Source organism: Struthio camelus, chromosome 1 (genome assembly GCF_040807025.1).
Source record: "Struthio camelus isolate bStrCam1 chromosome 1, bStrCam1.hap1, whole genome shotgun sequence".
Classification (NCBI taxonomy): domain Eukaryota; kingdom Metazoa; phylum Chordata; class Aves; order Struthioniformes; family Struthionidae; genus Struthio; species Struthio camelus.
In genome coordinates, this window is record NC_090942.1 from 83144983 (window position 1) to 83171530 (window position 26548).

The window sequence follows — 26548 nt, forward strand, 5'->3', positions numbered from 1 at the left end:
GACTGTTAGGTCCGATCAATTAAATATATATATTTTTGGCGATATACATGATGAGCCTTGAATTCCATCAAAAGGTCGAAAAAGAGTCTCCATAAAGGAGTCTCTGTTGCCTAATTTTTGTAATCCTTAATAATAATTTATCTTAAATGTTGATACACTAGCCACTGCTCATAAATGATTTCAGAGCATTATGAAAACTTACCTCACTAGGGAAACATCCTTTTGCATAGCTGTCACCTAATTTAGATGCCTACACCATCTGTACAAACAATAGGAAATATTGCACAAAAATGATTTTTATAGGAAATATCCAAAGGAAATTGGAAACTAGAAGAATCTCATTCACATTAGGATTAAAACAATAAATCTTATGTTGCTATATATTGATACCAAAAGTAGCTGTGTATTCTTCAATTAAGAAAATGCTAAAAGCAGCCTGAAAAGAACATAGCCTTGGGAGAACTTAAACTACGATGCCACGTGTAAAGTGAACACTTTTCCTGGAAAATGGCACCTTCTTTCAGTATTGACTTGTTTAGTGTCTATATTCAGGGTTTCCTGTGTGCCTGCTGGCAGTGAAAACCAGCATTAGTTGGTCCTTCCTGTTTCATAGACTTTACCTATTGTGTTTCTTAGATTTGTCCAGTAGGGCAAGGAAAATATATTGACCGGGTCTCCAGCACCCTGTATGTGAGTGCAATGATGTCCGTTGCTCAGATGAGTGAAGCAAGGAGCCTTACACAGCTAGGAATTAGCAGGGCAGAAGTGTTAAAGCCTTGCTAAAGCCAGAGAAGAAGAGATGGATTATAGGCACGTTCCTAAAAGGTGAAGGGTGAAAGAGGTAAAAAAATCTCATGGGGATAGGGAAGAATGAATAGCGGAAAAGGCTGAGATGGGGAAAAAGAATGGAGCTAAATGGTAAGAAGAAGAGAAAAATGTGCTAATGGAGATGAGCAGAAATGGGTAAGGAAGAGAAAAGAAGGAAAAAACAGCTCCAGATAAGATATTATATCAATTAATATATCTCATTATTTAATAAGAGAAAAGAAAAAGGAATAAAAATAAGAAGCAGCAAAGTAAGTAAGAGGCAGATAACAAAGGAGACATAAAAAGCAGTGGAAGAACATGTGCCAAAGCTGTATTCAAAACACAAAAAGTCAGGAAAAAGAAAATCAAGAATACATTTTTAGAGGTAGAAAAAAGGCTGACTTTTTCACTAAAGTTAGCAAATCAAGGTAAACCTTGCCTTCTCACTCAGTCTGCTAACTCATATCAGAGCTAAAAGCATCTTGCTGAAACTGAGATTTTACTTTGTGTCAGCTAGCCCGTTTGCCTTGTGTTTTTCCTCCTTGTGAAGCAAGGCTTCACCAGTGACTTGTAGGTCCTCAAACTGCTCGAGATCATTTGGTTTCCTGCTAGTTTTCAGGCACAGATTTTGCACATTATGCCAAAGGCAACTGTAAAAAAAAGCTTCCTCTGACAAACACACAATACTTTTTCATGTTTTCTTCATCAGAACAAACAAATATAAACAGTTCTTCCTCCAAGTGGATGCTATAAGATTTGGCTCTGGAATACCTTGCAGAGGTATTGTAGAGCATAAAAGGGGAGGAGGAAAAATCACTGTTGTTTGTTATATTTTGGTTTTGGTTTTGTTTCTGAGATGTTTAACCTGTTCTGTATTGACATCCTTTTATTAGATATGAGTGATATGTTATTATGAGCATGGATTTTTACACTTAAATTTGGTGATTCTTGTAGTCTGTGTGAAGGGAAGAATTTAACCTGTGTAGCCTGCGAAACAGTGGAAGAAGTCTTAGTACCAACAACATCTGCTCCAGAGGACGACATAGAACGGGCACCCAGTGAATACTCATGCAGCAAGATGATGGACTTAGCCTTTTTAATGGATGGCTCCAATAAACTGTCAGAGGAGGACTTTGAACAGCTGAAAACTTTCATAACTGGCATGATGAAAGAACTCCACATCTCCCAGAAGAAAATCCGAGTGTCAATTCTCGTGTATAGGGCTGGCCCCACCATCTATCTTGGCCTTAAAGATATCAAAACACAGTCCCAGTTGAGAAAAATTGTCCAAAACATAAAGTACACAGGAGATGAAGTAGCGTCTACGGCCGAAGTCCTTAAATATATTGTGTTCCATGTGTTTGGAAAAGCCGAAAGGACTAATGCTGCCAGAATTGCTGTGCTATTTATAGCAAGCAAGTCTCCAGGAAAACTCCGCAGCATCCTCACAGCTTTGAAGAATAAAAAAATCACAGTAATACCTGTGGGCATTGGACCTTATGTTAATGTGGAGCAAATCAAGTTCATTGAAAAGCAGTCACCAGATAACAGGGCCTTCCTATTGAACAATGTACAGGAGCTAATGGATAACAGGGATCTTCTCATCGACTGTCTGTGTGATCTTGGACCTGAAGAAAGTCCTCAGTTACAAGCAACGTCCCCGCCACCAATGTCCAATATCATATTTCCCCACGGGGGGCTCACGTTACCACCACCTTTTTCAGAAAAACCCACATCCAAAAGGCTGGACATTGCTTTTATTTTTGAAGGATCTGAAAACGTAGGGGAGAAAAATTTTAATATCACCAAGAAGTTCCTTGAGCAGGTAATATCAGGAATGAATGTAGGAAGAGAAGATATTCATGTTACCGTCATGCAGTATTCAGACACTGTCACTCTGGAGTATTCCTTTAAGGAAATACAGTCAAAGGAAAATATTATTGAGAAGGTGAGGAATATACCCTACCAAGGAGGGAAGGCTACCAACACTGGGAATGCCCTCAATTATATTTCCAGACACACGTTTACATCAACAAATGGGGGCAGGCAGGATGTGCCTCACTTGGTATATATGGTGTCATCCAGTCCTTCCACTGACGTTATCAGACGACCTCCCAAAGGCATAAATGTCATCCCCATAGGCATAATTCCCAATGCAGATATCCAAGAGCTCAGAAGGATCAGTCAGCCTAACAGTCCAATAGTCTTGCATAATTATAGCACGCTTATTGAAGAAGCACCTGAATTAGTGCTGCAGTCATGCTGCTCTCATAAACTTTGGACAGAAATTCCAGGTAAAGTTGGACATATTTTCTATGTAATTTTGTCTTTCCTTGCTCCTGTCTCCTCCATTCCTCCTTCAAACTACTGAAATATGAAAAAGTTTCCTGTAACTCATTTGATATCTTGTAGTCCAAATCCTAAAGAAAGACCACTTATCCTCACTGGGTTCTGAGGATGCTGACTCAAGGGTAGCAGTACCAGGCACACACCCACAGCCAATGCTCTATAGGCATTTATTGGCATTAGGTGACATTAGCTTCCAGGTAGGATGGAGAGTGACAGAAATGAAAACGATATTCTCATCTGCCTATCCCAAGCAAGTTACAATTTTACTTTCTCTTCCTTAAGAGGTTTCACTGTTTTTCTATTCCCCCGAGACTAGAATAGCAAAAAAGCAGGAATTCAAATACCCTTGTATTCCACTGAATAAAAATCTCAAGGCCCTCAATAAAGGGGTATTATTTTGTGTTTCAGCTGGTCATCATCCTGCTTTGTTTTCCCCAAATGCAGGTAGTGCTGTCCTTTCTGCTCCTGCCATTTCATTAGTAGATGCTAATTTTGGTTTTTGAGTATAATAATAAATAGCCTTCCTTTTCTCTCTCTCTCTCTCTCTCTCTCTCTCTCTCTCTCTCTTTTTTTTCCTTCTCAGAGTTGTGCAACAAACCAATGGATGTTATGTTTCTTCTGGATGGAAGTTCCAATATTGGAGCATCAGAGTTTGAGGAAATTAAAAACTTTGTACGGGCATTTATTGAAAGCATTGAGATCAGTATGTATTTGTCTTTTAACTCAAACACATAAAGGCTTTTTATATTCTTTTTTTTAATACAAAACAACATTTCACTGCAATTTTTTATTTTCATCTTTAAATTACCCATTTACGGTCCAACTCCACAGAAAATTTTTAGTTCATATTGAGGAGTCAAGCTAGCCAAGTTTTTGGTTCAGACTTGGTTCAGATTCTTCCCTAACTAAAGCTGTTCCAGTTCAGGCCGAAGAAGTTATAATACCTGATTCAGTGAATTGGGGGATGAGGTATAGCTAGGACAGCAGCTCTATTGGCAGCTTCTCTTTATACTTTAATGGACATACGAAGTGCCTGTGCCAAACAGGTTTCTGCCAAGGGATGGAATTTTTTAGCTGAACTGCTATTCTATGCCAGAAAAGCAAAATTATGTGTTTGCTTTTGGTTTTTTTTTGAACCAAAGTTCTGGGTCAGGTTCAACAGACTTTAAAAGGACAGTTCAGCTTTGCTTCTGGTTCAAAAAAATTGATAATTCAAAGGGCTTTCGGTTCAAGTTCGGTCCAAGTGCAAGATTTTGCTCTTTCAAATGGGCATTTCTGGTTCTGGCGAGTCCTTTTTGGCTAACTGAAGGCAATACATTAGCTTTTTAAGATTTATTGCCTGACCCATGTTGGATGAGAGGCACTTTTTGGAAGTGCCAGACTCACTGAGCATGCTAAGTGTGTACTGATGGGATGCACACCTCTGGTTTGGTTGCTCAGCATAGGGATTTTCAGTGCAGCAGTTATCCAGAATGCCACCCGTACTGCATGCACACGCAGGGACCACATGGCATGTGCAGTAAATTAGAACATTTTGTACCCTTGCACCAAGTCGAGCCACATAGCATGGGCAGCACAGGATCCTGCGTTTGCCCAGCAGGACTTGTTTTAACAAACTTGAACTTCTGATCAGAATAGTTTTACCTTTCCCATCTAGCATTAAACCACTCTGTCGTTCTCATGGAGCAGTGGCTGTTGCTGCTGGTTTTTTTCATGGGTGGTTGCAACTGGGTGTTGACATGCTTGTATCATACCTGTGCTTCCAAAAGAGGTGGTTATCAGCACCTGTACCGATTTGAGAGCTCTCATGGAAGATGAGTGTAGCATTCTGTAAGTCCAGAATAGCTTATACTAGTTGGAGACCATACAAGAAAACTAGCAGACAATAAAGAAGCAAGCCAAATAATTCATAAAGCAAACAATAAAACAATAGACAATTTATTTTAGTCTAGCTGTTTTCTCTATCTGCAAAGCCTGTGATAGCAAATGTTACATCATTAACAGCAGAAGAATGATAATGAAGCTACGAAATGAGTTCTCACTAGCATCTTTGAGAAAACTGTAATGAAATTGTAAAGTGTAATGGGTACACTATATACATATTGATCTCTGTAGGCCTGCTACAATTGGGTGTATGAAGTCACACTTAATTTTAAGTTCATTCATAAAAGTTTTACAAAGCATTAATTAAAAAATGTTACACGTTACACGTATCTTGAATATTTGGTAGAAGACATTCTAAGACCATTAAGAGAGGTACAGCTGATCATTCTGAACAATGTATTGCCCAGCTGAATTCTAAACCAGGCTGACATTTGTTAAATATTTATATCAACCCTCTATTAATTGTTTTATTCATGCTTCTTAAATAATACATAAACAAAACCAGGATATCAGAGAATAGCAGACGTTGGAGCTTCTCTTCATGCCCTTTACAGGTCATATTTCCTGGGTACGCTATGTCCCATGCTGTAGCCTGTGCGTGTGACTCAAGTAATGCATGACACAAGAAAATCTGCAAGAGAGTGAGTCATCCAGGGAGCCTAGCCCATTAAGACAAATGGGAGTTCAAAATACAACTCAAATTGCAAAACAATGTGCACATAAAAAAGTGATATTTAGACAATTTTAAAATGGAACAGAAATGACATTTGGGGATTGGTAAAGTGAAATTCTCCAATTGTGGTTGAATTAATCTGAGGTAAAATATTACATACTGATTCTTGACAGGAAAGCAACTGTTTTCAACAATACTTGCATATGAATATTTCAGTTTTGATCTTCTAATTGAAAATGCAGCTTTCACATTCTGATGGAAAATCCCTGTCTAGCTGTGCTTAATGGAAAATACAACCATGGAGTGCCCTTTGGATTTATTTTAAGACATTCTTATGCATTGCTTAAAATTTTTGTTTGCTGCTTTCTGCTACAGGCAATACTTCAATTCATGTGTCAGTTCTCCAGTATGCCAGGGAAAATACTCTAGAAATTTCATGGAATATGCCTCAAGAAACTGAAAAACTTGTAGAGATGGTGCACTCAATTCAACAAAGAGAGCAAGGTCCTACTAAACTGGGTGAGTGATTTTGTGGATGTTGATTTTTAAATAAGAGGAGGGAGAAAAAGTGATGCCAAATATAGCCTGACCTCAACCACCAGTTTATATCAGTGGTATTGCCTTAATGTCCTGTACTAGGACTGTCACTATTTTCAGTTCACTGTGTAGTCTTTACTGTATAGTTTTCCAGTAAATATATAAGTACTTTTTTATCAGTAAACAGGTTCCATTTTCTCTATTAAAATGTATCTGTAGGTTACTCACATCACAGTTTACCATATTATATTTTGGGAGGAAGAAGACCAGTTTCTTTTTAGCCTTGAAGTAATTCTCCAGATTTGTATTCATTCTCTTTCAGATAAGCAAAACATAATTCAAATATAAAGACTTTGATCATTAACCTTTCAGCATCAATTAGTTCATTAGATATTTTGCAGAAGAACTGCTTATGCTGACTTCAATGGCTGCTCTCTCTAGATTTTTGTTCCTCTGTGCTGAGCCAGGCTAACTGACCTGGTTGAAAAATTACTTAGTGAAACAGTAGTTGTTTTCTGGGTGGTTGAATTCCCTCATCCAAATTGCTATGCTGGTCCCATAACCCCTTGGGCTGGCACAAGGCCAGGGATGGTGTGAGGGGTATGTGTGACTGTCTAAGCTGGCACCTTAGCTGAAGAGTTTCTTCTGAAACATCATCATCCGTTCCAGAAAACTGCATCCTTAAGAACATGGCCACTTGAATTTTCAGGTACTAAAGCACAGATTTCCCAGTGGGTCTGTGGAAGTTCAGAATACACATGTATCAGTTGTAGGGTTCAGCAGAAAACTATTCTACTACAGCATATCTGATCTTTCACCAGATACCCTGAGAATTTTGTTCTCCTGGAACCACATTTGCTCTGGCAGCGGCGTAGCGTTAGGGTCCTATAAGAGCTGAGGAGTACACAGATTTTTAGGGTCTTTGGCCTACTCAGACTGTAAAGAGTTATTGGTATAGAGAAGTGAGAAATAAAACCTGACTTCCATAGTTCGCAGGAGGATTAGCCATGATTGCTTTCTCAGCCTGGAGAAATAAAAATACCAGATGGCTGATGAGACTTCTATAGGCTCTTTGTGGGATAAATTGTTATATACAAATAGATAAGTTTCATGAAGTCTTCTATGTAATGTGTATAGTGAGCCACACTGAACTGCAGGATAAACAGAGAAAACATGGCCCTTGGGAAATGAAAGGGAAGAGGCAGCCACATGACACACTCCTTAGTGATTTGTTTATGTCTCATTGGAAAATGGTCAGAGACCACGATGAGAAATGTGGTATAATGAACCAAAATGGAATAGAGCAGAAGTAGTTCCTCCCAATGAAGTAATGAAAATAAGTCACCGTGGTCCTGTCCTGCACCTCGTAATGCCTGCGAACTAGGCTGGCTGAATAGGAAACTCAATGTCCATCGGAAATGCATGGTCATTTGTTTCACGCTCTTTGTGCACAGGCTTCTGGAAACGTGCAGGCTGGTTAAAAAATTTAGATGGCTCAGTTTGGATGTTGTGGTTCCCGAGGTAGCTTTTGGAAATCTCTCTTCTAGTTTATCCTGGATATGGCTGAGGTTTACCCATCAAAAATATTTCATTACGCTCAGACCAGCACTGTGTCTTCTCATTTGTGCTGGCCTCCCTATGGTGGAAACATGATCCCGTGTAATCCTTGTGCAATCTTTGCTGATTTAAGTATCCTGTTTCAGTCAACAAAGCTACACATGCACAAAACAACTGCAGACTTGGGCCCTATGACTGACTGAGTTACCTTTTTTAAAAATCATGGCTCATTCTCAGTTCCAGTTTGCTTATTTCCTCGGGTGCTTACCTGTGCTTTCTTGCTTGAGCTCATATGCGCAGTGAGAGAGTCAGTACATGAGCAATACCGTACCAATTATGTGCTCTGTAATAATTACTTCAGCTACAAAACCTGATGGGTGGATATATATTAGAACTGCACAGCTCCAGGAATAGAAATATGCCACAAGCTGATGAGACAGTACTTGCTGAGCTACTGCAGGAAGGATCCTAGTTGCTGATATAGCAGATGCAGTTGCATAAAGGGAAGGACTCTTTGCAGCATTATATGTACTTATCTTTAGAATGTGATTGTCACAATTACAGTAGTGTGTTTTTATTAGCCACAGTGAGGTGAATTTCCACCTTCAAATAGTGATCGCACTAAGTGCACACAAAATGAAATTTCAAATAAATTGCTGTTATTGTTGCAAATATCTTATTACAAAAAGTCTTACTGCAGAAAGCTTACCCCTTTCCTTTTCTGCTTCATTTAAGATACTGAAACTCCAGGAGAAGGATACCTTTTTATTAGCAAGAAATAATGAAAAACTGAAGAGTCTTCAAGGGCATAGGCAAAACAAAAACCCAGCAGCCTATACCATAAAGCTTTTCCATGCTTGTGCAGTAAGATCATATCATTCAAATTTTGGGTCACATAATCTATTAAGAAGAAGCTCTGGGGATATTTAACCATAATAAAATTCTGTGGAACTTCACCTAAGAAATAGCTGAAAAAAACCAGGAAACAAACTGAAGACAAGAATTAACTATATAACCTTCCATTCAAAAAAAAAAAGATCTATTGATCTTTTCAAGATAATCTTTTCAAGTGATCTATTCAAGATAACTGAGACTCACAGAAACATGTCTCTGTTCAATATTCATTGGTGTTCAAGTGTCATAGGGGGCACAATTAGCAGTCCCTACGGTAAATGCTGCTTAGGCTTTATAAAAGCATGATTTCAGTTGCTTACATCTTTGCTAAATGATTTATCTTTGCTAAAATCAGCTCACCATTTGAGCTGATTTTTCCTGACCAGATGCCTGCCTCAAAATTTGGAGGAAGTTTAATCTATGTGATTCAACTGCCGTAAAAGCAAAGTTAGGGAAAGATACTCTTTTCTTTGTGTTTAGGAAAAAAACCCATAGAAATATTTTTTGTGGAAAATTCTATAGCTATTAATCTATTTGAATAGTAGCACTCTCCTTTGCCTGTCATGATTAAGTCGTTATGAATGCTTCCTTTTTAAAATCACCTTATCATTTAGGAGGTAAAAGCCCACAATAGCAACTTTTTGTGATTTGGATATCTGCCCTGAATGATGTGGTGTATACAGAATTGCTTTTCAAAGTCTGGCCACCAGTCACCAGCCTGAGGCCATGGTTTCACCAGCAGTTGCCCTGATTTGGCTCTCATCCACTGAAAGACAGTGGTCTTGTTCACTTGCTCTCTCACTACTGCTTCTGACTTTGTGGTGTCAGCTCCTTTCTTGAGCTAGCTTTAGGTACTTACTAGACTTTTCCCTGAGCTATTTTAAGTCACTGTCCTGACAGGTTTTTGTTTCTGTTTTTTTTTTTTTTTGAGTTAATTTCTTACAAGGTTTGTCAGTTGAAATTGCTCCTGAGAGGCCGAGGGGGCATCAGAACCACTTGGTGGTAAGAGAAGTGCAGGATTTGTCATCTGCAAGGGCAAGAAGGAAGGGAATAGAGCTTGGGGCCTCACGATCTGCTCCCTTTAATGCTGGTGAGCTGTTGGACTGATAAATCCATGACGACCATAAAACGTCCAGCCATTCTGCCAATAGGTACCTATTAATGAGAGAATATCAATTTGTTAAGAACGAAATGCTTAAAGTGTCAATTTTTGGAATAATTCCTCAATAGCTATTTTGTTTTAAAATTAATCATCTGCTAAATTCAGTAAAAAAAAATCAATGTCTATTCAAAATCCCAAATTAAGATATAAAGACTAATTTCAGGATTATCTTCATATAGAATTATTCCTGATTAGACAAGTTCTTGGTTGAATACATGCAATCTGAAGTACATGCAATCTGGAGGCTTCCTATCCAATGGCTTTTTCTATACCTTTTCAGGGACCAAGATGACATTTCTCTTTGCTTCTTTCCCTGGCAACTTTCAATAGGTGTGGACGATTAAGATCCCTGAGGTACTTTTCCTTTTTAGTCAAATTATTGCAGAAGTGTTAGCGAAACCATTGAGGCCATTTAAGGCAATGATTTGTAGGATCCCTGCAGGAACCTTTGCCTAGCTCGACTCCCCTGTCTCTCACAACTCTACAGAGCTTCGCATGGATTTTACATCTTTTTCCTAGTTTCAGACAAAATTGAAGAAAATAATCACAAAAATGGTCTTGTATTTTTACAAAATTGCTTTAAGCAATTTCTGCTTTCCCTGAGTTACCTAATAAACTACTAAATATCTATCTATTGGCTTATTTCCCCCAGATTTGCCTTTTAGGATGAATCTCATTTTTTATTTCTTGGATGTATTTCCAAAATTTCTAGGGCACTTTGTGCTCTTTCAGTTCATTCCATGATGTTCATAATTGCTCCCAATCTAATATCTGTGATTCAGGTTGGCATGCTTTTTAAAATACTTTTCTTCCTTTATCCAAACATTAATGAAATTATTTAATAAGACAGAATCTAGAGGAATTCCCTGTAGATTCCCAGTAAACCCCAACCCTTCTCAACGCATCATTGTCTTTTATCTTTAAAGATTGTTTATGTCCACTTAATCAGCTTTCAGTTCATCCAGGAACTTCTATGTGAGCGATTCTGAACGACTACTTCAGAACTTGAGTCTGGCTTGTGTATCAAATGTTGTCCCCTCTCAGTGCCCTCCCCCCCAGCCAAAAAGCTAACTATTTAGCCTTTATTAAATCATCTTGTTCAAGGCAATCAGAAGACGGTTCTTTAAAAAGCCTTTTATGAGTGTCAGAAGTTAGTCATCAATTGCTCATAATCTTAGATGAGAGGAGAAGACTATGCAGTGATGCCATCGCTTCTCCACTAATTACCTCTTTCTTTGTAAGAGATCTTCTGTTGCTTTTGCTTTAATGATTATTCCTTACATTACTTCTCTTTTGTACTCTGAGATGTACTCAGGAGTGTGTCAATTATCAGTACCGAAAGATGGGAAGAAGGTGCTGTGCCATGGTGGTAGCCCTTGGAATGACCAACCTGCCTGCCCTTTCCAGAGTGACCTGCATAGATTGTTTTTTTCTTTCTTTTTTTTTTTTCCTCTCTATTTTTCCATGGATATGCCAAATGACTAACAGTCAGATCCTACAAGCTTAGCTGAAAGACTGCTGGGTACTTGGTGCAAGCCAGGCTTTTTGTTCAGTTATCTAGCTAAAGGGTTAGAGGGCCAAATTTAGGGTGTGTGTGTGAAATTAATTTTGTCCATTATGCTTGTCAGGACCAGAGTAGGAGCAATGTGTTAGGAGGCAGTAGGAAAAGATGAGGGCAGGGGGTCAGGGACAAAAGGACATGCATTCTGTTAATATCTGCCAGGACTACTGGATGTTGAATTCCCATCATGTCCACTGCCTTTGGGAAAAGAGTTTTTATTATGTGCCGCGCTGTTCTTAACTTTATTATTCTCACACATGTGATGAAAGCTTTTGGCTTTGAGACTTCTATCTTGATTTCTCATAGGTTGTATGTCTAGTGTCTAAAATACATGTGAATATGGAAATCATTCTGCTTTCAAAGCCCACTTGTTGACTTCTTTTCTTTTTGCAGGATTTGTATATTTAAGAAACAGAAACCATCTGTAACAGTAAAGCATTGGGCTAACATATTTTGCTCCTATGTTCAATATGTGGGAACAGGTTGGCTGTTAGTCTGGACTTAGGGTCACATACAGACTCACAGAAAGACCTTCAAAACGTGTAATCCTTACAGCCCATATCAAACCTCCCATTCACTTCACTGGGGCTTAGGTGATATCCCTTGTCAATGCTAAAGAATAATGTTTTGACCACTGTCACATTTCTCTAAAGGAAAACATGTTTTGTTTTGTCATTTAATGGTGCAGGAGTTAGGATATTTTCTATTAGCATGTGGATTTTGTCTAGGCCCATCACTGAAATAAATAGCAATGGTGTGGTCCCATATGGCCAAACCAATATTGCAGAAGAGGTTGATACCTGCTCTCTTCAGCTAATGGCTGCATACTTCCACTTCCAGCCTTCTGCTGGGAGTTGCACACATTACACCTTCAGTGAGTTGATATAAGGGCCAAAATGGCTGAAAACTCTTCACTTTTCAGAATTCTTGTTTTTCAGATGTGATGTATTCCCTGAGCACTAGCCACTTGGTCAGGTGGGCAGCAATGTCGGCTGAAGGGAACCAGAGGGCATGCCCAGCCGATGTGCATTATTCCTTTTGGCAGACGCTTGCTGTTGCCCTACTTGCATTAACACAAACAGAAACACATTTGCAATGTACGTAGATGTGCCAGAGCAAGCTCTAGTGGTGCCAGCAGCAGCGGTGCAGATGTTTCCCACTGAAGGGACTCAAGATGGGCTTATAAGACTCAAGATAAGACTCAAGATGGGCTTATAAAGGCTGCTGTGAAGCCTGCGTGGCTTAGACTTGATCATTTAAAGCTGGTTTAATTAAGTCCAAGATGCTACACACTCTCCTGCTGATCTAAATTCGACTTGACTTGAGCCTTGTGCTTTGTGACAGTTATTTGAGTGCAAACCTTTAAAATGTCCTTTCTTGGTATGAAAATGGTGGCTTATTGCTTATTACAATATACCAGCAAGAGACTGTTCACATGCTGTCAGTGGACCTGGTTAGTTTATTAGTAGTGAATATTTTTTATTATGGTCTCTGAGAGGTTTGTTATCACCCTCCCTGCTGAAATGTAGAAACAAACAGTTGGGAAATGACAGATTCCAACGTGAGACAGTAACTTTCTGAATCCCTCTAGCAGGGTCACAAATGTTCATTTGATCATGTCTTCAAACGCTTGGCTCTTTTTTTTTTTAGCGCTGGCTCCAAATTAAGGGGAGAAACCCGAACAGTTTTTAGTGCACAGAAACAAATTTTGCATGCATTAAACTCAGTAACTATTTTATTGGGACTTTGAGATAGTCTCCAGTTATATTACAATGGAATTTGATTTCTTCATTAAAAATTATAAAACTAATGGATTTACCATTTACCAGTTTACAGATAGGTAAAGCTGTTTCTGTAAATTTGCAGATTTAATGGAAGAAACAACAATGGAGCTTGTGTGGTTTGTGAGCCACATAAAAATCACACAGTATCATTAAAAAAGACAAGCACTGAAATTCCCAACACTTTTCACAAATGAATGAAACTGATTTTGGATTCTTACTGTGTAAAGGTTTAATCTAAAATATATCAAAGTAAAAAAAAAATCTGAAATACTTTCTGAGCAACTGTTGTGAGTAGAAAAAATTCAGAATTTTGAGTTTTTCAGTGTACAGAAAGTCTGAAACATTTTCATTTCATATATAAAGCATAGTATCAGAATTAGTGTGAATGAAAATGAAATTGAAGAACAAAATGAATCTACACAGTTGAAACAGTACTAAATAAGGTAATCATAATGTGGCAAGAAAGAAGAAAAACATTCCATTTTGATTTTAAATATTGTAAAAGCTTTTTGTGTTTTTTTTGGTTCAAACTGACATGTTTCCAAAAACCTTTTTGATTTCAACAGAAGTGCATCTTTCTATTTAAAAACTATTATTTGGAAAATTATGTGATCATCCCTAGATAGGAGATTTCCAGTGGAGGTAGCTGCACTAGGCAGATGGAGGCTTAAAGGAGGGGAAGCCAGTAAAAACTGTATTCTAGGCTGGTTCTTGCGGGATAAATCCTTCCTGAAGGTCTAATTTCTTCACTTAAATCCTTGCAGAATATTCAGCTGCTGCTGCTAGGCTGTCAATAATCAATATACTGAGGGAGCTTCCTAGAGGTTGCCCTTGCTTGAAGTAGCTTGGGAAAAGGAGCTTTGCTTCTGCTAATGAAAAGCAGGGGGTGGCATGATGGAAGAGGACATGAAGCGTAAAGTGTTTAAGCGTGCAAAGCTATTCTGGTGGTCTGCTGGTGAATGATCTACAGTTTGGCTTCCACCATTTTACAAACGTGTTTGTTATTCAAAAGTATTCACTGAAATTCTTAGGCGAACACATTTCTGTGGAGCAGTTCTTGCAGATTACTCAGAGGAACTATTCTTTCAGGTATTTACTATTCACAGTCCACTGTTTGCCCTAAAAGTCACATTAGTCACACGGTATCGTTTCTACTTCCTGAGCTGATAACTTCCAAGCCCAGAGGAGCATTTAAGAAAGCTGCATGTGACCATTCCGTGTATAAATATTTGTGCAAAAATATGTCTAAGCACAAGTACTTACAACGTGCTCTCTTGCTGAGGTCATTATTCTGAACAAAAATTTGTCTGAGTGTTCACAGGTGTAAAATAAAAGGGCAACAGCTACCCATTTAAATCAGTTTGTGATCTGAGTTAAGGTAGTTTTTCTTTTCTTTTTTTTTGTTTTTAATATGAGTTACCCAGTTATATTATGGCTTAGTCTGACATGTCTAGACTTCAGAGGGATTGCTGTTAGTAGGCATGCATAGTAGAAGTAGAAGTTTACCAAAATAGGTAATAATAGTCATACCATACCACTTACATGAAATGACTTTCCTTATATCCTAGATCTCTGGGAACTGAACAATTTGTGTGTATTGTTGAGTGTAAGTGGTAGAGCATTTGGTAACTTTAGTTAGCCACTGGATGTCACTGTTGTTCCTCAAGTGAGAAATAAGTATATGGTCGAGACTTGACGCCTTCTTTCCTTTTGTGTAATGCAGTGGTAATACTTCCAGAAAAGGTAATCTCTAAAGCAAGAAATATGAAGTTATGCCCATCGTTAAGAAAAGGTAGTAAAATTTCCATTATTTCAGAGGATGAGGAACTAAGGAAGGTCCTTCTGGGTTGGGGGGTATTAATAATACTGGTAGGTCCTTAATAGCTGAGATCCCTTATGTGATAGCAATAAACCAGAGGTTAGAAGTGCTTTAAAAAGAAGTGTTTTCCCATACAGTATAACCTACCGATACAACATAAGATAAACTTTAATTTTACAGCCTTTTATAAATTTTCTATAATACCTCTCATTTATCTTTTCATTTCTTCTCAGGAAAAGCCATTGATTTTGTAGTTCAGAATGCCATCCTGGAATCCCATGGAGGGCGACCCAATGCATCGAAGGTAGCAATAATCATCATATCAGAGAAATCAGAAGACAATGTAGAGACTGCAGCACTTTCTGCAAGAATGAACAGTAAATCTCATTTCACTGTTACTATTTTTACTCGGAGTTGTTGTTTTTAAAATAATGCATTAGGATAGAGGGTGCAAAATTAAGACATTGGTATATTTAGATGAGTTCACTACTATGACCAGTGTGTGTAATGGTAAGGAATGGTAATGGTAATGGTAAGGAATAGGCCTGAACAAAACCTGCCTGATGAGGATGCCTCTGAATTATAAGTAAATTCAGGACCAACCTGTAGTTTATGTTGAACAGCTTCCATAGGCTTCACAAATCTGTGGCATCTCATTTTTCCAGTCCCAGTGGATAAACAGGGATGATAGAAATGTGATTTAATGTTATAATGATTTAATGTTATAAATTCAACACTATTGCAGTACAGCAAATCTTAAAAGGTTCATAAATACAGTGGGATGATTCAGCACTGACATATTCAGGAATATAATTTTTGGTATCAACGTGTACTGCATGGTATTTTTGTAAGTTTTCTGGCTGTAGTCTTCTCACCTCTTGGTTTTTGACATCCCCAGTTCCTCAGAAAACCTCAATGTTCAACTGAGGAAGAGCGGTTTCCTTTGTAGATTGCTTTGGGAGCTATTGAATAAAGTATGGCCTAAATAGTAAACAATATTTTAAAACGAAATGGCTTGAAAATAATCCAGTTACCATGTACGTGAAGAAAGCAAACAATAAGTTGAGATTTTTCATTACGTTAAAAAAAAAAGTGACAATTTGTCATTAAGCATCCAGATGCTATTTGCAGACCTTGCATTATCTTATTGTGCTTGGGACTAACAGAGCTCATCTTAATTAACTCTGTGATTATAGCATAGTCATTTCTGCCCTGAGTTGCCCTGGGGAGGCAGTGATGCAAATAATACATACAAATTTACTTTGGAAAGAAACTTTTCCCAGTTCTCTTTTAACCTGAAAATGGAAAAAAAAATCCAAATAACACAAAACAAAACACCTAGTCAGGCTCTCCTTCTCCTGTCCATTACTAATTTAAAGCCTTTTTTTCTCTTTTTCTAGGGGTGTCCTTGTTTCCTATTGGAATTGGGGACAGATATGATGAAGAACAACTCAGCACTTTGACTGGGCCATCTGCTGCTAATAGAATCTTGAAGCTTGAAAACTTTGAAGACTTAACCAGTGTGGTCACCCTGAACAGTGAATTTATCAATAAACTGTGCATGGGTAAGTCCAACATAGTTGTAGCTTTATAATTTGAGCCAAAACAAAAGTCAAAATGCAAAACCAATTAATAGAGGGCAGTACACTGGAATATTTCTTCCTCTGTTGATTAACCTAACTTTTACTTAACTTCAGATATCAGTCCAATCAATGATTCTGTGTACATTGAGAAATCAGTCTCGTTTGTGAGATAGTGTTTCACTGACATTTGTCATGAATGCTAACCACTACCAGCACTTAGGTATAAAACTCAACCTAGCATCTAGCTAACAGCTATTCTAATCTACCAACTATTAGCAGGATTTTTAAAAACGCTTGGACCTGCAATCTCAAGAGATATCATCTAATTAATCAAGGCTAATCAGCAGCCGAAGGACACCGGGAAAGCTCAAGCTGTCATGAATGAATAGGGGCATACTATAAAATGTTAAAAGTAAAGATTTCAAGTTACATGTTTTTCTGCAGAGATCTATGCATTGTTACTTGTATGTCTATAAAGAATTCAGCCAAAGGATAAGGAAACAGAATAACAAAAAATTAATTGTTTCCAGGAAAATGAATACCATGGGAGGAAAAAAAAAATCTGTGTAAAATATTTTAAAATTTCATTCACTTTTATATAACATTGCCTACCATCTAAGGAAACTCACTTGAACTCTGGCCAATATTTTACTTCTGTTGCCTCCTTGATCTGGGTGTTCATAAGTGTTTATTTCTGATGTTGTTGTTATTTCTATTACAACAGCATCTACATGTCCCCTCTGCAAACCACTATCTCATTGTGTTAGTCATTACACAGGTTTTCACTATTTTGCTCGTGCTTAGATAAATCTCTGTTAAAATAAGTGTCCTTTTTTGCAGAGCAAAGTACCACTAAGAGTGAGGAAGTTGCAGAGTGCACACAGTCCAGCTTAAAGATATCCAATCAGTCTCCTTTGGGATCACTTCTGGCGTTTGAAAATCTCTCCAGAGCTTCAAACAGCTGCCATTTTCTAGAATTAAACAGCTGCCATTTTCTTTCTTAAAAATAAGCTTTTAAAGATGCATTTCCTCTCTTCACACTGTAAAATATTTGATTTTCTTGCCCTAAGTTACATTGATCCAAGATATAGGATGAGGAGTGGGAATTTGAAACCAGTGACTAGTTTCTTATTGCAATCTGTGCTATAACCCATTGGTACTAGAGGTGGAAGCACTATATTGTTATAAAGCCCATATCCAGCTTTTCCAACAGGACAAAGTGTATGCTCAAAAAGATGAATGATAAATGTCTTATATTAGACACCTAAATCCAAAAAATTTGGCTCTCCCTTTTGCTAATGATAAATCCCTGTATATTAGATCTTAAAACCATGCTTCTGCTATGGACTGGGAAACTGTCTTCTCTCTCTAGATGTATTTAAGTTTCTTGCAATCTGTAAGGTATAATTTTCCCCTCTAGACTCATATAGTTGGATTTGTTGTATGAAGGGAGTCTAACTTTATAGATGGAAGTGTACCAAAAATAATACTATTAAAAAGGTTTAGATGATTTCCTAAATGCTTTCAAAATACATTACTTCTCCTGGAAAAGATAGAGCATACAGGGGATATATGCTAGCGTAGTTTACTATTGTGTAAAGGGTTTGCTACTCAGTGCTTTAGTTTCCTAGACACTTGCTAATCAAATTGTCATAGCATACCACTTATATGAAATAACTTTCCTTACATACTATATCTTTAGGTGTCACTGTCTGTATCTAGCTTTCTATGTATAGTAAAAGTTTATGTGTGTGTAAATTCTTATCACCTGTTAATTACCAAAAATATTCTTGATTCAGAACAACATCCAGAAATAGAGCTAGACCCTGCCTCAGAGAACATACAAGCTAAAGCCATGATCTTCTGACCAGTAGCATCTGGGCAGAGCTGTATGTCAAAACGAAGATCACTGTGAAGTCATAGGTTAACTGGTACGATAGCTATTGTTCATAGGGTATTTTGAGACCAATACTGTTGTGGAAGCCAGGTAATGCTAGCAGTAACAAAAGTTTATGTGCTCTTTGACTTACTCTTGTACACTTTGGACAAATGCCTGTGGTCTTCAAGCAGGAATTCTAATGGTCTAACACAAGAATGCTTCTTATAATCTAAGTCATGTTTTTAAATAATATATCTGTATTTTAGTGACTACCACTTAAAAGCCTGGATAAAGGAGTGAGATAGCCAAAAGATGTCTGTTTTTCTTTCAGACCCTGTCAGAGAATGTATAGACGAGGATGGGAACATAAAGAAAGTAAGTGTATTTCCTGTGTCCTCCATCTGGCTTTCAAGTTAAAAAAAGCGGAGTGTGTTGCCCAGCACCAGGAACACCCACATAGGTGCCCTGGAAAAAAAAAAGTGTTGGGCAATATGAAATGCTTTTTAAAAAAAATTTTGGAAAGCAAAGCTCTTAGTATTTGTCTGCGGCAAAAACTTTACTAATCCTGAGAAAATGCTCAGAAATGTTAGTAAGCTTGTCTGATCTCTCAAAAGTGATCCACTCTGAGAAAGGAATGATATAGATGTTATAAATGGTTCAGGTCCATCTATATCAGGTGAAATGCCATATTTTTAGACTTTTTACACATTTTCTACTAGGTCAGGTCCTAGGATTCATCTTCAATTTCTAGTATGTTAAAAAAAAAACACTTTCATTTTTCCCTTGAGAAGAGACAACTGTAAGGAAGGATGAGGTTAACAAGAAAATACTGATGAATTGTCTAGATACAGGCAAAAGTATATATTTATACCAAAGTTGCCTTAAAAGGTTGACCATGGTCACCCAGCCAGATAACATGGGAATTAAACTTCAGCTAGATCAGACATTAAGTATAACCTCGTGGCTTTGAGGTTGCCAACCTAATTAAGAAAAAACAAAAACAAAAATGAAACTTGAAAACACTTCTTAATTAAAAAAAAAAATCCACTAAAATCCACTAATACAAATGAAGTTCCAAATTCATGTCAGTCATTTGAATTGCATGTGTCCATGCCTCTGGGCTCCTAAGAAGAGACACAGGTGCATGTAGGTAAGTGCTGGGAAGCCTAAATTTGAACTTCAAACATGAGTCAGGTTTCACTTTTTTGATGATCATTTGAAACACAGTTTCTGTGCTGGTTAAAATGCTTTTGGAAGAGAAGAAGCCAGGTGAAAATGAACAATACTTTAAAATGGTTGGTGACCTATTGGGGGATTTTTTTGTTACTTCTTCTGTCAGCCAGAAAAAATGGAAATTGGAAGACACTGCAAAATTAGTAGCCCATGCCTCAGGGAGCAGACTGTTCAGCATCTTGTGATGCCTACAAAGTGAAACTGTTCTGCCTCTAGTGCTCAATACCTGCACCTTTAATTTCTCTGCTGATTCTTCGGTAATAATGTGCCATCGTTAGTTTGTTACACTCTTCCAGCATTGTCTACAAATTCATAGCAGTGAGGAATCAAGGTCCTTTCCTAATTCAGAAAACACAGGCTATTACATCAGGTCTATAACATTTTCAACCATTATTCAGAGTTAGTGCAGGACAGACAGTTCTCCCAGTGGGCCTTCTGTCATGCACCTGGAGACTGTGGGAAGTAATGTCTAGAGCTGCTGACCTCTTGCAGTTTTCGAGGAAGTCAGAGTTCTCAGAATCAAAAATCTGAGCCTAAATATGACCTAATATCAGAAGCGAAAAGATTCATTACAGGTTTGTGTTATTATCTCCACTCTGGAAATGACTGTTGAAGGAAAATTCATAGTTAAGTTCACTGTTAGTAGTACAGGGATAGAAGATCAAGTATGCTACATCAGACCAAAATATCCATCCAACCCACTGTATTAGGTGGCCAAAAATAGGAGTCACACAAGAATATAAGTAAGTATATATGATACTTCCCAGAACTTTCCTAGCCTTGAGCAATTTGTGGTTTTGGGACTCCCTGAAATGCAGGTGGTATCTTCTTGTGGAGAATTTTTCCTTCCATGAATTGGTTTCAACATCCCTTGAATCCACCCAAGTTTTTAGTTCTGATGATATCCTGTGGCAAGGAGTTCCATAACTCTAAATAAAGGTTGTGTAAAGAACCACTGTTTTCATGTGATTTGAATTTGCCACATGCTAGAATATGTGAATGAATATGGTTAGTTAAGATTTTTTTAACATAGTTAATTCTTATCATTAGTCTTGTTTCAGTGCTTTTGACCAGGCATAAACATGATCATACTGTACAGATCACTTCTTTATGAAGTGAAACCATTATAAGACATCACCGAGTATGTATACTTTTATCTATCTTAGGCATTTTTGGTCTTTGTATGGCACTAAAAACCATATTCCTAAATTAGCAGTTACATTAACAGAACTTTTCTAGCATTGCTCAGGACTTGATTTAAAGAGCAAACAAACAAAACCATGACTAAATTCCAGGCTGTCAACTGATGAATTCAGTCAAGGTACATAGCTTTCTTTGTTGTGATCTGCGGTAACAGAAAGAATGTGTAAGTGTAGGTCAGTAGATGCAGTGCTCCCTCAGAGAGGAAGTCTGAGTCTTCCTCTGCTGTGCTGGCAGGCTCATCTGGTTCAGCTGACTTATCCTTTGCTATTTAGAAACCTCTGCTTTGTCTTTCCTTTCTGTCCTGTTTTTACTCCTACGATTTCATATCAGTTGGGATTTAGGCTTTCTTTGTCTTCAGAGTCCCTATGTTTTCCTCTGCACCAGAATTCTTGGCTTTGTTGGGGTATTTCAATTGATATTTTAATGTGTTGTGCTTTGCTTTTCTTGTCCAGATATTTTCTTGCCTTAGATATTTTACAATAGATGACTTCTAAAGGAGTAAAATAAAAATAATTAAATATGTGTGGAAAGCAAAGTGCCCTTGGCGAGACTAGCACAGCTGTATATGTACCCTTCCAAGTGCTTTGCTTTCAGTGTGTTCTCGCGAGAAAAATGCAATTAAAAAAATTCAATTTCTTACTACCTATTTTTTTTTCCACATTTGAAGCTCCTTATGTGACTTTTTCACTGCTTTCTCTAGGCTCACAAGCCTGAAAAATATTAGGTCACTTTTAAGGCAAGTTCCCTCTCAAAGTCCCAAAGCATACAAAGAATGCCCAGGAAATTCACTCATATTCAATACATAGCTTTTATAGTTGCAAATTTGGCAGTTCTCTTTTAGAACTATATGGTATCTCATAGTTCAGAGCTACAGAACAACACTTTATGTCACTATTACTGGTTTGCACACTCGTGCCAAGCATGAATTATGCTGTGTCTACCTATGTGTTTTACCACTTTGCTTTTCTCTTTCATAGGAACTATGGATGAGTTGAAAGGGAGAGGAAAGTTTCCTCTCTCAGTAGGAAACATCTTTTCTTCCCCATGCATTTCTACATGTGAACATCAAAAAACTATTAGTTAGTGCATAGAACCACTATTTTCATTCTTAATAGTGTTTCTGGCCTTGCCTCTGTAGCTATGGGTCTGGAAAGGGCAATTTTCAGCATTTTGGGGTTGATAGTCTTGGCAATATAGACCTCAGGGATGAATACTCTGTTTTGAAATTTATTGAGCCTATTAATGGGTGTTCGAGCTATGTGGGATTAGGGTCAGAGAGCTCCGCTTTTTACAGACACATCTATTTCTCTGTGATATGTAGTATGTAATCCTGGAACCTTAAGACTTAGACTGTCCTTTAGAGGAAGAGAATGTATTTTACATTTTATTTTTAATTTTATAAGAACATTGGGTTTATCTAGTGACCTTAATCCAGTAAAGGAATAATTTGCATTCAAAAAGGGAGAAATCTTTTAAAAGTTTTGGAGTTGCATATAAAATAACTAGAGTATTCCATGCCTTACTAATGTGAACCAAATCTTGTTACATCCTGCTGTGCTTGACCATCTGTGCTCAGAGCTCTTTCTAAAATAATTTTATGGCTTATGAAAACTAAAGGCTTTGACATTTAAATAAAAGCTGAAGGGAATTCTTTATTGACTATGCTATCCATGCACGCTGCAGGATGACCTAGCTAACAATAGATGGAATACCAGATATTTCATTCTGTTGTAGCAAAATATCTATTCTAGACTATTTTCTTTTGCTTGGAATTTCAGAGTCTATTTCTTGCAGTGTTGCTACATTTAACTTTCTCATGCTCATGAAATCCTTAATACACTGCATGCTATTATTTGTCTTTAATTATCCAAGGCTAATTTGAGTAGCACTGCTGCCACTGTCACTTTACTAGCTGGAGGTAGGTTACAGAGCAGAGTGTGGTAGCAGCCACTCTTTTTTTTCTTTCCCCCTGTGTTCTTTTTGTTTTTTAAATATCTACATCTCCTTATCTAGCCTGGTGACAAATGGACATTACTGGATCAGTGCCATACGGTGACGTGCTTTCCAGGTGATTACACGGTTCTGGAGAGCCACCAGATTAACTGTGAGAGGATGCCAAAACCTGTGTGTCACAGCAATCTTCCTGCTGTTAAGATCGAAGAAACGTGTGGCTGCCGATGGGTGTGTCCTTGTGAGTAACTTTCTTTGCATGTATATTCCCCTCTCCTCATCACTTAAAATGTTTATCAGAAACATAATGTTGTATAGAACACAGAGCTGCCAAATCATTGTAGAAGTCAAGGGTGATTGATGTGGGATGAATGGAACGCTGTACACCAGTTGAACAAATGGCCTCATAAATGAGAGTGCCTGTAGTGTGCAGTATATTTGCAGTGTATTTGCAAGTTCAGGGCCATTACAAGCTTATTTTTCATATTAGAATAGCTGCAATGCTTTGTCAGCACATGCAATCTCACATGCAGTTTCCAAAGCTGTCTGAACTGAACTGGAAAGTGGAGTGTATGAAAAAAAAGTTATCTGAGCAAACTATAAGCTATTGATGTATTCTTTGTTGATCTGTATGCTTTAGGGTTTGGTCTGACCTCAATCAAGCAAATGTATTAAAGAAATAACGACAAAAAAACACATCCTGCTTCCATAAGCCTTCACACTGAGTATGTGAGCAGAAACAGTGAATACTGCGTGATTCATGCTTTGGCGGAAATGACGTGAACAGAAATTAGGTGCACCCGCTTGAATTCACACAGTGGAGGGACTCAACCCAGAGGCCTCTGTTCTGGTCTCTAGAGAAAGAGATTCCTTAGGAAAAACCCACACGTGAAGGGCAGAGTTGTTTTCACAGGGAGGAACATAAGATGGGAATGATGATTTCAAGCAAAAGAATAAGCCAGAGACTTAGCGTGTAGAAAGATGCTCTGACTGCAGTGAAATGGCTGTAGTCAGGGGAACGGGAGGGTGTGATTTGTGGCTCCAGGCAGCACAGAGGGTTGCTCCACTGGGAGCAGCACTTCATGGTTGAACCAGGAGTAGGCTCAATTCCTGGATATTTTGTATGCTTCAGCGTGGATTCAGTGACCAAGCTGAGCCTCTGCTCCATGGGAGAGGCACTGTATTCATATGCTCAACCTCCATAACGGAAAAATAGTCAAGATGTTTATCTTGATTTGAATGAAAAGTCCAAAAGCTCGATTCCAGAAACTTTTAAAGGCTGTATCTGTGGAAAAGGCAGAGTAGCAATGCTTGCCTTTCTGCAACGCAATCATGTATGCTATTACAGCTAAAATCTGCAAAAATCCTAAAAACTGGAACCTTAGGTATTGTTTTCAGTGGTATTTAAACCCTCTACATGACCTAAATCTCTTTGGCTGTTGATAAAGCTTAGAGGAGTGAACTGCCCAATATACTTCTGAAAATTGCTTTATATCAGAAGTCATATGATTACTTTCAAAAGTAAATTAAAACCCTATAAATGTTCTCTCTTTATAATGTATAATCTTAATTAAAAATGTCCTCTGCAGAACGGGATGTTTTAAGAACAATTTCTGCAAGGGGCTAATGCAGTGACTGAAATACCTAAGCTGGCTAGAGAGATTTTGATCTCTTAGACAAGCAGAATTTTCACACAAGTTGTAGCAGGTCATAAAAGCAAATTTTTTTTTAATCCAGACTCTTTAAAGCCAACGTTTCTGTTTAGAGATAAATATTCCATAAATGTACAAAGATTTTAGTTGAATTGTCTTCAGATTTTTTGTAATGCTTAAAAGATGCATCTGCCCATAAAAGGTGCATTTGTAATATTTTTCTCAACCCTAAATATATTGATAGCAACGTGAAGGTATTACTTTTGGCATTAAAAGCATGTCTCTATATCAAATTTCTGAAAGGACAAAATGAAAATTACTACTCGTAACATTAGGCACTTGGCATGAAAAGACCTTTAGTTGTCCTGAGATTACTGCTGCTTAAAATGAACTAACATTTTGTTTAGCTCTTTATGAATTTAATGAGGCATGATAACTGAAACTTGTGTCATGTTCGGAAAGGAAGTTAAGTTTATGAAGAAAAGTGATGTTTGTCATATGTTATGAAAAAGAAAGAGTTATCAACAATTTTTGATGCTGATCTCCAAATTGGTCAAAAACCCATATGTAAAATTCACTTGTTTCAAGAACACTTTTTAGTCAGTGAACCCAGGGAGAGGTTTTGTCAATTTTAGCAACTTCTGGAGCATGCTGGAAGGCTGATGCTGATGCTGTATCTGCTCAGGTCAGAGCCAAAACTCAGCAGCAACATATATGGGAACATATTCAAATTTTACTAATGGGTATCCAAAGCAGCCACTAAGGAGGGATCAGCGTGCTTTAATGAGTTAGCATCTCTTAGTTGTTACACACGAAGGCTGTTTAAGCAATTTATGCTGCAGCAGAATAGCAGTGACCGTTTAATTGACTATTGTGATTGTGGAAGATCTTGTTCAGGTATTAAGAGACCTAGAGCCCTTTCAAGTGATCTCTTGACTATGCAGCGACCAAAGCCATATCTTGTTTGTACTAACAGACAAAGAAGGTCTAGTTGAAGAGGTGAAGGTTGGGGGCAGCCTTGGCTGCAGGGACCATGAGACAGTGGAGTTCAGGATCCTGTGAGGAGGAAGCAGGGCAATAAGTAGGATCGCAACCCTGGCCTTCAGGAGAGCTGACTTTCGCCTCTTCAGGGACCTACTTAGGGGAATCTCCTGGGGTAGGGCCCTAGAAGGAAGAGGGATCCAAGAGAGCTGGTTAATATTCAAGCATCACCTCCTCCAGGCTCAAGATCAGTGCATCCCTCTGAGGAAGAAGTCCAGCAAAGCGGGCAGGAGACCTGCCTGGATGAGCAAGGAACTCCTGGCAAAACTCCAACAGAAGAAGGAAGTACACAGACTGTGGAAAAAGGAACAGGCCACATGGGAGGAATACAGGGACGTTGTCAGAGTGTGCAGGGATGCAACGAGGAAGGCTAAGGCCCATTTGGAATTAAATCTGGCAAGGGATGTCAAGGACAACAAGAAGGGCTTCTTCACATACATCACTAGCAAAAGGAAGACTAGGGAAAAAACGTGGGCCCGCTGCTGAATGGGGTGGGTGCCCTGGTAATGAAGGATACAGAGAAGGCAGAGATACTGAATGCCTTCTTTGCTTCAGTCTTTGCTGCTAAGGCCAGTCCTCAGGAATTCCAGACCCTGGGGACAAGAGAGGAAGGCTGGAGAAAGGAAGACTCTCCCTTGGTGGAGGAGGATCGGATTAGAGATCTTTTGTGCAAACCTGACATCCACAAGCCCACGGGCCGTAATGAGATGCACGCACGAGTGCTGAGGGAGCTGGCGGATGTTATTGCTAGGCCACTCTCCATCATCTTGGAAAGGTCCTGGAGAACAGGAGAGGTGCCTGAGGACTGGAAGAAAGCCAATGTCACCCCTGTCTCCAAAAAGGGCAAGAAGGAGGAGCCAGGAAACTACAGGCCTGTCAGCCTCCCCTCCATCCCGGGAAAGGTGATGGAACAGCTCCTCCTGGAGGTCCTCACTAAGCATCTGGAGGACAAGGTGGTGATCAGGAGTAGTCAGCATGGC

General features: G+C 38.4%; 1 protein-coding gene across 1 annotated transcript in view; it reads left to right on the top strand.

The window, feature by feature from the left end:
- VWF (von Willebrand factor) overlaps positions 1-26548 on the top strand; it is a 148782-nt gene that overhangs the window by 70844 nt on the left and 51390 nt on the right. The window contains exons 28-34 of the mRNA XM_009675425.2: positions 1762-3101; positions 3740-3859; positions 6089-6232; positions 15261-15404; positions 16428-16592; positions 18821-18864; positions 22939-23116. Coding sequence (XP_009673720.1) covers positions 1762-3101; positions 3740-3859; positions 6089-6232; positions 15261-15404; positions 16428-16592; positions 18821-18864; positions 22939-23116 — 2135 coding nt within the window. The remainder of the gene's footprint in view (positions 1-1761; positions 3102-3739; positions 3860-6088; positions 6233-15260; positions 15405-16427; positions 16593-18820; positions 18865-22938; positions 23117-26548) is intronic.